The sequence below is a fragment of the Corapipo altera genome, unplaced genomic scaffold, assembly GCF_003945725.1.
Source record: "Corapipo altera isolate COAL_440 unplaced genomic scaffold, ASM394572v1 94, whole genome shotgun sequence".
In the NCBI taxonomy this organism is placed as follows: Eukaryota; Metazoa; Chordata; class Aves; order Passeriformes; family Pipridae; genus Corapipo; species Corapipo altera.
In genome coordinates, this window is record NW_020884950.1 from 483886 (window position 1) to 498247 (window position 14362).

The following is a 14362-nucleotide window of genomic DNA, read 5'->3' on the forward strand; positions in this document are numbered from 1 at the left end:
TCCTGAGTACTTTGCCATCAGATGCGAGGAGGCATGATGTGCCATTTGGCAAAGATATTCCAAGGATATTCCTATCAAGCCTGTACCGTGTGTACTTGGAGTCACTCAGGGTATGAATATGTATGTATTGACAGTCACTCAAAGGGAAAGGAGGATTACTTGCCAGTAGATACTTGTTTCCTAGACAGATATTTCTTGTGCCTGTTCACAAACCAGCTACTTTCCCTCTGTCTTCCTAATCCCATAATCATCTAACCCTGGGAATGCAAGGTGGAGAGAAACTAAAGGCATGAGCACTCCCAGCATCCGTGTGCACACTGTGGGTGTGGTGCATGGCAAAGGGTCATCAGCAAGCTGGCTCTAGATGCTGCTGGGATTTAAAAGGTCCTTAGTGTAAATGGTCTTATACCCACAATGGAGTGAATGTGCATATGAAAAACTCACCTCAAAAAAATCTTCAGATGTGTTTCTTGGTTGACACGTCAAATTGAGGTTTATTCCCTCTGTATCTAGTAGGTCAGCTAGACATTAGAAATCTGGGAAAATCAAAAATAATCTCGTTGAACAGTATATCTCTGCAGCTTTATACTAGACAAGTGGTAGATGATCATATGAGGACTACCTTTTGGATTTTTAGTCACAGTAGAACAGAACTCTAAAATCAGTTAATTTCTGTGCAAAATATTTACTTGGGGAAGTCAACATCTACAAAAAATGCAAGTAGAAAACAACAACGCACTTTCAGCACTCCAGATATTTTTTTTTAAGTAGGTGGGGAATACAAATTTTGAAGTTGTATATGACCAATACAAGTTTCCTTCAACACACTCAAGACATGAGGCTAACTTTTTACTGGCACCCCTTGCCATTTTAGAACAGCATTTACTTCACCAGTGTATTTCTTTACCTTGTGTGTGGACTTCTGAGCTCCCTGCAGCATGTAAACTGTCACAATGCAGCACCAAACCCAGAATCCTTCTAGGATAGTCCTACAGAGAGAGCAGCACAGGAACTAATAGAGTGGAAAACTAATAGAGACAGAATAAACTCTGTCCCTTCTCCTATTTCTTACTGAAAAGTAATGTGGGTGTATTAATAAAAGACATAGAAAATCATCAGTGGTTTGTGGGCATGCCAGTCATGATGCTTTCTAGAAGTCCTGGGCAGTACATTTTCACCCTGTGCTGTTTGTCAGGCTGCTCACATCCCCACCGTGCCTGTGCTCCTGCCGGTCGGGCAGTGAGTGGTGTAACTGAGTATCTTTCACATGTGGCTTGTTCTTTCATCCTCTGCCAAGGGGAAAGTGGTATGTGTGATGTTTTGGTGGAGGTTTTGTTTGGTTTTAAGAGACGTGTCACAATATGTTTGTGTTACAAAAGGCAAGTGGGTTGAAGGGCAGGGTGATTTTTGGAGATGCTCTGGCTGATTGTGCAGATAGGTAGTGCCAGAGTGATTACTATCATAAGCAGTCTTTCTCAGTGGAGTTAGGGCAAGTAATGTTTCCAGAATCTGGCACAAGAGCAGCTGGTGCTTCTGCTTTAGTAATAATTTTACCTCTCTTCTTGTCACTCCTACCCCTGTGGCTTTATTACTTAATCATGCAAAATTATTTTGTATTTGACTCTTGAAGTGCCAAACTGCAAGCATATTTTTCTTTTTTTCCCTTTCCTTTTCTTATTTTATTTTTTTATTATTTTATAATTTATATCAATGTAAAGAACTGCAATTAAAGGAAAATAGTTCCAATAAAGACTGGAGTTCTGTGTTTTCAGCTGTGATTAATGATGAGGGGGAAGCAGGGGAATCTGTGTTGACTTCCAAATGGGAAGAGGGAAATAAGCCCCTTCTAAGCTGTTGTATGTTTAGTCCCCCAAAATGCACTTCCAAGCATCATTAGGTCCTTGAGAAAATAAGTCTTTGTTACAGAAAAGGTGACAGTGGATGTGGTTTTAAGAGCAGTGCTGTTGAGTCACAGTCCTAGCAACTGAATTTGTTATAGAGAGGCTCCTGAAGTGATGACCAACATTTGATACAAAAGCTAGTCCTAAAGAGTTTCGGAGACCCCATGGGAGAGAGCCTGTTTGGGTTCTCCAGTGGCGACACTGAAGGAAGCAGAAGGAGGGGAAAAGTAGTAACCTGGATGGCAAGAATAGAGAGAATGAGTAGCCAAGTTAAGTGGGTTCCAGCTGAGCCTCTACAAAATTCTTCCTGTAAAAATGTCTTGAGAGTGACATTTTTAGAAGCTTTTTCAATTTTAGTTTGAGTGTAGGATTTTGTGGAAAATTTTAATTAATAACAAGCCAGAGGTGTCTGAGCACTGATATGCAACACTGTGTGTGTAAGGCCAAACCTGTAGTTACTGTTGAGCCAATGAAAAAAAGAAAGAATTTTGTCCTAGTTAGAGTCACAGCATTTGATCCATAGTGTTGAAATAGAAAGAATTGCAAAAACCATTTGCATTGCCCCTTAAAATTCAGCAGATTTAAACAAGGATTTAACTTGTTGTTTCCAGGGGATGCTTAAAAGCAAATTAAAAATAAAAGCCTACACTGTGGTTTTAAGAGATTGTTTCCTTGAATGATTTTAACTTCGGGGTATATTACTGACTTTCCATCATTTATTTGAACACTGGTTGTGAGTTATCAGCAAGTTTCACTCAGACATGATAATGTGTATTTATGAAAAGATTCAGGTGCAGGTGCAATGATCCATCATGTGGACTTGCAGAAGCAGCTATTTGTAATTGTCCACTCTCTTGATAAAATATTTTGATATTTGAGCGAAGTTTAAAGTAGTAAAAAGTTTGGTTAAAGCTTTGTCAATAAGCTACACTATTTGAACAAGACATCTGTCGTTTTTTTCTACATTTTGTTAGGTTATTTTTGCTTTTTGTATGAAACTGTCTTTTGAGAGGAGATCTCCAAAACACTTCTACTTGGTCTAGTTGGTCAGATTACAAAATGTGTGGGTAACATTTGGGTAGTATTCTGATTACCATGAGCTTCAAGGCAGCATGTCTGTATGGTAAGGGGGGGGTTGACTCACCTGATTTTAAAAACAGTTTGGACATAGACCTGTAAACTTTGGCTGTAAAGGGGTCAGCTCAACTGCAGATACCCACACTGAGGACATTACAGGGCAAGCAAGTGCAAAACTTTTGCTTACCATGACCAGCTGCATTGGACACTGGCATGATGAAAGTAAGTCTATATAGAATCTTCAGTTTTAGCTTAAAATAAATGAAAAAGTACATTTTAAATTTTGGGCTTCGCTCTGATGTATTTAATCTGTAGTACTGTCAAAGAATTCTTGCTTGATTTGATCATATTTGTGTTTTTAATAATTTCTACCTAAAATGGTTTATTTTCCCCTATCAATTAAGTTATAGACCTTCAATATTATTTCACTGTGGCTTTCTCTGAAAGAGCTTTCTTACAAGGATGTGGGCTTATGAGCAAATCACCACACATAAACTGGGGTGTGAGCTTAGTACACATCACCTGCTGTGCAGTAACAACTCTTTCTCCCAGGATAATTACCCAGTAGTTTATTCCCTTTTCTTAAGGGATAAGCATGTTGTGTTTACTCTGGGGTAGGAGTGAACACATGCACTGACATACTGCAAATACACCCCCCGATTTTTCCTGCAATAGTTTGTCTATATGATCATCTGCTCAGAGATGAAATGTTGCTTTACGACACTCAGGTGAGGCTTAACCAGTTTAAACAGTAACAGAACCTATATTTTAGGTTTAGCTAACACTGTTATTGCACCCTGATTATTTGGTTTTTTACTGTTAGTTACAAGCATTTTGATTAATTAGTTGTTCCTCTCATATTCTCACTCGACTCTTCTCTGGCTGCAATTACATCTCCCTCATAATTTTTTTTTTCCTTCTTAAATATGTTATCCCAGAGGTATTACTATCAATCCTGATGGGCTCAGCCTTGGCCAGCAGTGGGTCTGTCCTGGAGCTGGCTGGCATTGGCTCTGTGGGACATGGGGGAAGCTTCCAGCAACTTCTCAGAGTAGCCCCTCCTGGAGCCTCCCACCCCGCTACCAAAACCTGGCCATGCAAGCCCAATACAAACCTGCAGTATTGTCTGGCAAAGAATAATTTTATTTTGTTTCACCCTGCTGAACTCTACCTCAATCTTGGATGAGTGATTTATCTCCTGAGAGTCCACGCTGGGCTTAGATAAGATTTTGATTAATTTTTTCTGTTATTCCTGACAAGCCCATTTGATTTCTACTTTCTGACCATAGAGAAATGATACATCATTTCGGAAATGGACCCTTGTTCACACTGTAGGTTATAGTTGATCACACCTTGGGCTTTGCTAATGGCTGGAGACAGGGTGAACTGGATGTTTACTGTCAGGGTAGAGAACACTCATATTTTCTAGCAATTCACCAGGATTAGCATCTTCAGTACATCATCCATCTAAACCCACATAAAAACACTGCTGTTTCTTTTGCTGCCTCTTCCATTTGTTAGTGGTGTGACTAGTGATTTTGTGTTACCAAATATTTCTTTAGTGAAGAAAACCACTTCAAACTCCATCTTTTTATTGTTTAGACTCTTGTTACAAGTAACTTTTAGCGTTCCTCTGTTAAGGCTTAAAGGTATGTGTAGTCTGATTTAGTAACTATGCATCTGAAAAAGAAGCACTTTTCATTAAGAATAATGTGAAAATGGTTATTGAAAGTTAGGTTTTAATGACATTACATTGAAGGTCCTATTTGCATAGATTTTAAAAGTGTATCATGTCCAGTATTGAACTGAGCTTCTCATTATTTGATACTGCAGGAAGAGAAACAGTAAGATTAACATGACTAAGTGTCTTTGTAAGAAATTTTGTATTACTGTATGGGGATTTGTATTATTCAATATCCAAATGCCATTCACTTTAGAGTAACAGACACTACAGAAAGGACCTTACACAGAGAACTGCATGCAGCTCTAGGTTGCCAATAACTTTTTGTTGTACAGCCCAAATAAAAGAGAAGCAGTTTGATTGTCTGTCTCTTTAGGCTTAATTTACATTCAGTTTTTCTGTGAGACTGTGTATTGTTACCAGGAGCACACGTGTTTTGAAATGTAATTACTGGTCATACCTAATAACTGATTTTTAGTTCAGTCATTTTAAGAAATGAAAAGACCACCTACTTACTATCACCATTTTTAAATCTAGTAATGTTATAAAATAAAGACTATCTTTTTTCGTTATTAAAGTAAATAATTAAGGACATTTTGTTAGGATGCAAATTCACTAATAGTCTATGAAAATGTTTTAAAATGTTGCAATACCATGTGTGTGACAAATAAGGAAACTAATAACTATTTAGGTTGAAAGAACTTTAATAAGTGAGAAAATGAAACCTATTGAATATACTCTAAATCAAGCAACCTTTTGAAAGGCCTATTTTTGAATAAACAAGCATGAAAATTCACCTAAGGCATAATACTTTATGTATTGAGAGTTAAAAAGCAGACCTTCTCATATACCTGATAAAATGGTTTCAGTTTTTTTCTTTGTTAAATCTGTTGAATGTTTTTTTGTTATTTGGTAGAGCTGCACCCTGAAATAGCTTCGTCTTCAAAACCAGAAGAAAGTTTCTATGGGGACAGTTACAATCCCTTCAAGGATGAAGATGCCCCAGACTACTTAAACCCATTCGATGAGCCAGATCACGTGTCTGAAGCACTTGGAAGTGCAAGAGATTCTCCTCCACAACCTGCAAAAAGGAAAAACATCAGGCCAGTGGATATGAGCAAATACCTCTATGCAGATACCTCTAAAGCCGAAGAGGAAGAGCTAGATGAGTAAGTATGATTCTTCATCTTTCAGCAGCTTTGGAAGCATTAGTGGGATCCCTGGCTTAATCTTGAGGTGTATTGGGTTGAACCATGGTGATCCTTAATCACTTCCTTAGGACAGATTGATCCTTAGGCAGCTCAGCAGCGGAAAATACCATACCCCCAAGTCATGTTGTTCAGCTGAACATGATCAGTTAGGAAAATCTTTTGTGTCTTATTGATAGCAAACTACTTCAGAGGGAACAAGTCTGTGTACCTTTCTGGCACTTCATGCCCTGACAATTGCAAATGAGCCAAAAATTAAGAAACAGAAGAGCTTGATCCTTCCTCCCCTTTTTGCCATTATTTTTCCTACATAAAATAATAATTTTTATTAACCATAATGGAGAGTTTGTTTCGTCTTGGTACAGTATGTAAAAAGGAAGAGCATTTTGCAATCTGCCTAGCACATTTTTGAGAGTCCCATAAATTTAATCTTTATATGAGAAAGTTAACACCATATATACTTGCTTAGGTTGTTCCTTTTATCATGACCACCCAGAAAACTTTTATAAACACACACTGACTGCCTTGTATTACAATATAGAAACTAACAGGGAGTGAAAGTTTTCTGCAATTGCTGCACAGCTCAGGAGGTTGGAAGGTGTATCCTTACTCCTTGTTTGTGGTCATTAGTCACCAACCACACCACTCATGAGGCAGTTTATGGTGATTACATGCAAGTGATTTTACAGACAACAATTCTAATTAACATTTAATTTTACATTATTTATTGAGATTTATCATGGCATGACATTTGCATTACTTTTAATATTAGCGCAGGTATTCATTGTATCATCATCTTTTTGTTTTTCTGTTTATAGCTGTGTTCTAGGGAATTGAAGAATTCCCTGTGCACTCTTAATAGAAACACATAAAGGATTCAGCTGGGTTTTTTTCCTTTTAAAGCTCTGTGGCTGTGGATTTGATGTTATTGTTTAGTCTGTGAAGAATAAAACAAACAAATAATAAAGGACGTTGGGGATGATGCCTCTGCCAGCTCCATTTATCAGGGCAGTGCCTGAACAAAAAGCACTGGCTGCTGTGTCTTCAGAGTGCAGTGTGATCACCCTGATGGTCACACCAGGCATTGTTGGTCATTCCGTGGTCACCAGAATCTGCAGGGAGAAAAAAAAAGTATACTTTACACCCACTAAGATATAGTTATAGAGGACAGCAAAGATTGAGATGAGCAGAAAAAGAAAGAGCTTCATTGATGAGCAAGTGAAGAATTTTCTCTGTTTTATATTTTTTCTCTGTTTTATCTTTTTTTTAACCAAAGATAAAAATAAACTCCCCACAGGTGGAATCTACTGGAACATAAAGCTGGGTTGTGTTTTCATGATAAAGCAACATCCCATGGGGAGATGGAAGAATAAGCAGTCAATAAACATTGTAAAAACAATTTTTTACATCTTTCACATAAGTTTTTTATGTCCTGACTACCAAAGTAACCTTCCCCTCCACATTTTTCTCCCAAGCTGTAGAAACAACATGTCATAGAAAAAGACCTGGAGACCATATGTTGAATGTATTGGGTAGGAGCGTGGCAAGGGAAACCTTTGAATTTTTATATTGAACGCTCTGGAGGAATGAATATAATGATAAAACTCCAGTCTAGGAACACAGGACACGTGATATTAACTCACACCTACAAACACTATTTCACCTTACCTCATGTCATTGATTTTCAAATCTTTAAGCAGAAAGTTTCTGCTAAGATATGGTATGGTGAGCACCAAAGGAAAAATTTTCTTGGCATTGCCACTTGGTAGTTTTTGCGTGCCCTAAATCATTAAGGCTTATGTTCAGATGTGTATTGATTTTTATCTACTGTGAATATTGATGCTTTTATTATTTACCTAAGTGGGTAATCTTCTTCCAAAGCTATTAAAGTCTAGCCTTCAGTGTCAATTTGTGGCAGAGAATTCCACAAAAAAACCAAGATCTTAAATGAAATGTGTTTCCTTTGTTGATTGTAAATAAATTACCTTTCCAATCCCGTCCTCTCTCTTCTGCTGGCTTATCAAAACAACAATTAGTAGTGTTGGATTTACCTGCTGTAAACAGTTGTTGTCTCATCTATCTCTAGCTTGTTCACCATTACTTATCTCTTGTCTGAGTTAACTTTTTCAATCTCTCTTCATACAGAAGTCTCTTCATCTCTCTAATCATTTCCACTGCACGTCTCTGGACCCTGTTATTTCTCCTGCTGTATGTCTATTTTAAGATGTGTTGACTTGGCCTGAGCAGTGTAATCAAGACAAGGCTGAACAACTGAGTCATATCATGACATTAGACAACTTTGCATATTATTTTCAACCTCTCTCCTAATGTCTTGTCTTTTGACTTTTTAAAATTTTGTTTCATTTTGTTTCACTGGTCAAGTGCTTTCCCCAGGTGTCGTTTTGAATTTGATAGGTGGAATTCATGAGAAATGGAAGGCTCCTGAAAGACATTTGCTGTCACTCAGTAACTACAATGTATTTTTATCCCTATGTCTTAAATGTTTGAGTTCATTTAATGTACTGCTTGGCATTTTCCTCTTATGTTTTGTGTGAAATGCAATGATATATCCTGGGAACATGGACACATCAGTTAACATCTGGACCCTTGTCCCACTCTGCTCTGGCAGATCCCTAGTTCTGATTCTGGACTTGGAGCTTACACAAAGTGCCCCAAGAGCTGAACTCTGACGCTAGTTTTGTAACAGACTCTCATTGTAATCTTGTAAAAGGTACTTAGCCTCACTGTGCCTCTGTGAAGGATTTATCTTGGGTAATTTGCTTCATTGAAACATATTTCACTAATGGTTGTGAAGATAAGTAATATTTCGTAACACATGCAAAGCATAGTCACAAGCATAAGCATCATGAGGCATTGCATGGTATTGAAGGACTTAGATGAGTCAGTACATTTATTTATTCTGCTGTAAAACTATGCTCTCAAAACATACTTCCTCTGACTAGATTGAGATCTCTACCTAGGTAGAGATAAGGAACACATTTTCCTTTCGTTAGTTTGGACATTTGAATGGTAGTGGAAAATCCTGCTTTTACCTTTTTGAATTTTATACATTAAAATCAAAATGGTAGGTGGCAACCTGTTAATGAAGGACAGCACACCTTGTGAAATTAAGTTCAATTATTTGAAAATAGCACAGCTCACAACTACTTAATGTATAATGCTTTCAACCTTAGTACTTCTGATTGGCAGTATTGCCTGATCTTTTAACCCTGCCATGCTGACAGCTTTGGGTTTCCTTCTCAATAAAATGTTAATTGTTTTTTTCCAGTTAACTGGTAACACTGATCCAAATAACTTTTAAATTGGTCAGAATAAAACTTGCTTTCCAATATCATTTGGCTCTGTGGCTTCTTATCTCGTTAATCATTGTATGTCTTAGAATTATGCTGTCTAATTGGCAAGACTATCGAGTTGCCATCTACTGAAGCTGCCTGTTGCACAAGAAGCCACAAGCCACGTTGTCAGTGATATTTTAATGCCAGGTCGTTTGTCACGTCTGGGATTTTTTGATTTTGTGGTGGACAGTCTAGTATCTCTTCAGAAAAATCATACTATGTGGGTCAATTAAATAACTTCACCAAAGCAAAAAGTACGGGGCTGATCTCAGAGAAAAGTGCTTTCATATTTTCCAGCTAAGGCTTTTTTCAGCCAGGCTTTTCATGGGCTTAATTTCTTGTTTAGCCGTGTGGAAGCCGTTGGACCAAACTCTGCAATATGTGTCAGACTTTCATGGTTTCAAACTTCACAGCCTCTTCAGGAAAGAAACATTTTGGTGTTTTTTTTCTGTATTAAAATTAATTTATCAAAAATCTGTCTCAATATTTGTAAGAAGAATTAAAAGCAGTGCAGGGGGAAGGTAGAAAGTAGCACGTGTGTGTGTCTGTTCTGTGCATGTATGTGTCTGTTTTTGTGTCTAAAATGTGAGGGTTTATCTGGCTTTCAAGCAAGTTCTTCTCTAGAAAAAAAAGGGCAGTGACTTGTCTCCTTTTAGCACTTCCTTCTGGTTCAGACAGAGGGTACAATTCTTCAGGTTGATGCATGCAGTGCAACCAGTTCTGGAGCACAAAAATTAAAAAAATAGTTCTTCCAAACCTGTTTACTCTCATCAATAAGGTGTTGGGGTTTTTTTCACACCAAAATAATTTTAACACCTTAAAAATACACCTTTCTGATTCAGAGTACACAGAGGTGAATTCCTGCCAAACATGCTGTGCCTGTTGGCTGTTCCGAAGGCAGACTTGTTGAACTAAATCAAACCTTGTGCTGTCCCATAGAATGCATTGTTCTTCAGCCTTTATCTCTTTTATCTTCATTTTCACCTCCCTTTGAACTCTCTGGTGTCTGAAGGCAGCTGAGCTGGGCTGTCAGCTAAATTAGAGCTACTGACAGCTGGATGCATTCTCCACTCCAGCCTGAATACCTTCCTTTTCCTACTGTCTCCAAACACCCATCTGTTCCCATTACCTTGTTATTTTGGTGTTGCCTTTAGTTTTGATTGCACTGGTGGCTTTGCTGCTTGATGGGCAGCAAAGTGGGAACACCTGAAAGTTGCCTTCTGTCAACAGATGAGTTATTTTAGTGTTAGTCTTTCCTTTTGCTTCAGGATCTGGATATCTTTTTCTATAAGGAGCAGATTCTTAGAAAGGTCTGGAGGTTTTATGCCTGATTTTCATTTATCTGCTTTGGTAAACTTTGCCTTTTAGAAGCAGACTTATTTTCTGTGGTGTGGATTACTAATTGCTTGCTTTTTCTCAGTGAAATGAGTAAACCGCATTAAAATAAATTCTAAAATCAGTCTATGAGACTGAAAGGCATTTTCATACTAAAATTACAAACAAATGAGAGAAATTTCATGTTGTGTGAAGGGCAACTGGATGAATAGTTGGTTTTTCACTTGTCCCCAGATTCTGCTGTTGTAGTTCTTTAAAAACAGCGTGTACTAGCTCATAACTCTTATCCTGAGAGGGAATTTGTAAATCATCTAGCTAGGTAGGCTCTTGTCTGATGCTGCATGCATTATTGTTTCCATCTAGAGTTGAATTCTAAGGGACTTCAAGGGACTGAGGTTATTTTTTGTGGTTAGTTACACTGTATACAATAACAGTATGTAGATAGATTGTTGGGAATCACTCTGACTTAGTTACGTAAACATAGTTTGAGATATATGATAAATATATCTTGCAAGGGAAATATGGGCTAGAAAGGAATTAATTAGTTTATCCATTTCATAACTCACCATCCAGTTTTGGATTGCAAAATGTGAAAAGCAAATATTATTAGTGTAATAATTCAGTGCAAAGAAGGTTCCCATAAGTATCCTTACGAGGATACAAAATTGCTGGCTCCTCTAAGTGTGTAGAAAAAGCCATTATTGTTGTATTATTGATTGATATTTGATGTATCAAACTAATATAAAATATGGCAATGCTGTGGAACAAATGCAGAGTTAGAACATGAATGCTAGAGTTAAGAATAATTCTTTGGACTGTATCTACTTGTTTCTTAAGTAAGGTTTAGTTATAAAAAGCACTTTCAAAATAGACAAATGATGGCTACTGGTATCTGCAGAGAGAGAGATACAAGTCAGCTGTGGCTCTTCTTACACTGTTGACTTATCCAAAGAGTGTTCTTGAAATGGTGTGGTGCCTTTATGCTACAGAGTTTGAAATACTCTCTGTGGATTGTGTACCTAATGGAGGCCAGAATTTTCGGGCTTGGACAGCCAAGAGTGAGGAAGTGGAAGCACAACTGTACCAGTGACCTTATTCTTAACTCTGTTATAATGAAGCTTTCTTAATTCTGTTCATTATGAGTGTTGAACAGCCAGCAACTTCACTCAAATTTGTTGGTATTGATCTTGTGGAATCAGATCATTCTCTGATAGATGGTGAAGTATAACTGAAGAGTTAGCTTTATGCAAGTGGTAAAACTTCTGCAATTTACAGGACTTTATAAAATTTATGGAAATTATGACTTAATGAAGTTTTAACTGTTGTAACTCACTTTTCAGTTGTATGAAACAGTATCTAAAAGCATCTAAAGGTAAAACATATTCTTATGTGGTATAATAAAAGCATTTTGGTCATTGGCTTTTCTAAACAGGTCTTATTTTCTATTTAATTTCCAAGGAGATAGCAAAGAAATGTGTTTCCCTTCTTTTAATTAGATCAAATCCATTTTATGAACCAAAACCAAGCCCTGCTTTAATTAAAGTTGCTCTGCTGCAAGAACCAGAAAAGAAGATGAAAAGAAAGGCTCCTGAACCCCCAAACCTCTTGCCAAAGACAGAGATGGGCATGGGTGAGAACGTGTCAGCTATTCCTGCATCAAGGGAGTTTTCCTCCTCTCCTAAGGTAAGCTTTGCATATCAAAATTTCTTCTTTTTTCTTAACAGTGCCTTTCTGTGTATTGTAAACATCCTATTTATTTCTGCAGGCCATCTTAAAAGCTTTGCTTGCACTTAATAAGGTGTTGGCTCGTCTCTATTCACTTGGTTCATGGGGAGGGAGCAGCAGTAGGAGCTTGTATTTTTTCTTTAAGGATTTAATGACAACAGTAACAGCAACTGCAGTTTCAAAGAAAAGAGCCTTCTAGTAACCAGTGTTACAGGCCAGCTGGATATGCCATCGAGAAGGAAGAAAATCACATTGAACAGTGCTTTGTCCTGATCTATTTTAATGCTGCTAAGCCTTGCCCCTGTTGAAGAGTCTGTCTCCACATTTCTGTCATAAATCTGGGTTTTAAGAGCTTAGTACTGGATACTGTTTATTTGTATTGGGATTTATATGTGTCCAATTCCATAGCTATGTTGAAGTAATTTAAAAAAAAAAAAAAGACAGTCTACTTTAATTCAGATTAACTGTTTATTACAAATGCCCAGACTAAGAATACTTAGATATGCACATCCATCTCTGTTTGTCAAGGGAAAATCTGAGTTAATTTCAGTTGAAGAGGGCAATGTGAGACATGGATATTTTATTACTACAACAGCTAACTTCTGTCAGTATGGATTTCAACTCCAGTGTTTCAGCAGTTCACACCACTTGTGCTTTTTTTTTAAACAAAATAAGCATTTAATAGTGTAAGTTAATGGACCTTCCTTAGAAATGAATGTCACATATGCTGCCTGCTTGTTTTAAAGGTAGGAAGATGAGGACAGAAGGCTTTCTTTACAGCATGTCTTGCCCGGTGTATGCATATTATTGTCTGATTTGCCTTGTATTGGAGCTGCTCTACTTTAATTTAAGAATTGAGTGAAACTACTTGTCATATGTATAATTTCATTGTGTAATTACTCAACCAGATTGTGCATATGTCCTTGTTCACACAGGCTCTGATATTGTTGTCGTTTTACCACTCACTCAGGCTAAAGATTATGAGACCAGAAATCTAATCTGTGTCTGCTCACTGCGAAACAAAACAGTAGGGAAGACTACAACTATGCTTCACAAGTTATTCTTAATATGCAAAACCACAACTAGGGATATATGAAATCAAAGCATAGTAGTTTTATAATGCTTTGAAATGGGATTCAGTCCTGTTTGCTGAATGAAAAATATGGCACACTGTTTGATTTCTGGTGGAGACTGGCCCTTGTGTCAAAGCAAAATGGCCAAAGAAAAGCTTTCTGATACTACCAGGTTGTGCAAAGGCATCTGTGGAGATTTTCATCAGGTTGCTTGGTGGAAGTTGTGCTCAAATTGCTCATTGTGAGGTGTTTTTTACAGATCTGCGTCCAAGGAAATGTGTCTGTTTGCTTCATTCATGTCTTTTTTGTGCTGAAATAACACAAAGTTGGTTGTTGTAGTTTTTGTAGGGCTGTGAGGGAAGGTGGAGCTCTATGCTGACATTATCTTTTATAGGAAAGCTTTATTTTTTTTTTTCAACAGGATTTTGGAGGTATGAGACATTAGGGAGGTCTCCCAAGCAAGTGCAGTGTCCTGGTTTATTGTATTGCCACTACAGTGGAAAATTTTGCTGACTGGGTGTGTTAAAATATTGCACGGTCACTTGCAATGCAGAAAGCTTTCTGTAAGCACAGTCTTTTTTCTGTGCTTTAATTGTTTTGCTCTAAGATCAGAAGCACTTTACTTGGAATGCTTTTTGAAATTTGGAAAAGTACTGGCATTTAAAAGAAAAGAAAATAAACAGTTTTCTCACACTACAATATAAAATAGTGCCCAAATAGGACTTGGACTGTTGGCACATATAACTTGTTTATTACTCAATAGCAGAGACAATGTTTAGCAACTCAAAGGTATAGGCATTAAACAAACATGAACTTAGCACATGCCCTTACGTAGGGGGAATAGTCCTGTAGAGGTAAACTTAGGGAAAGGAAGGTTAAATAACATATGTTATTCAGTGTTTTGTCCAAGTTTGCTGGGCACAGAAAGCCTCTGGTACAACTCTGACTAGAAAGTAAGTTGTTTCAGCAGGTTCAATTCCCTGTTTTGGCTGTTGTCATAGGAAAT

The 14362-nt window shown here is 37.5% G+C and overlaps 1 protein-coding gene across 18 annotated transcripts in view; it reads left to right on the forward strand.

Moving 5' to 3' along the window:
- Positions 1-14362, forward strand: part of EHBP1 (EH domain binding protein 1) — a 211138-nt gene that overhangs the window by 91827 nt on the left and 104949 nt on the right. For all 18 annotated transcript variants that reach the window (XM_027663003.1, XM_027663002.1, XM_027663020.1 and 15 more), the window contains 2 exons: positions 5576-5828; positions 12055-12241. In XM_027663003.1, coding sequence (XP_027518804.1) covers positions 5576-5828; positions 12055-12241 — 440 coding nt within the window. The remainder of the gene's footprint in view (positions 1-5575; positions 5829-12054; positions 12242-14362) is intronic.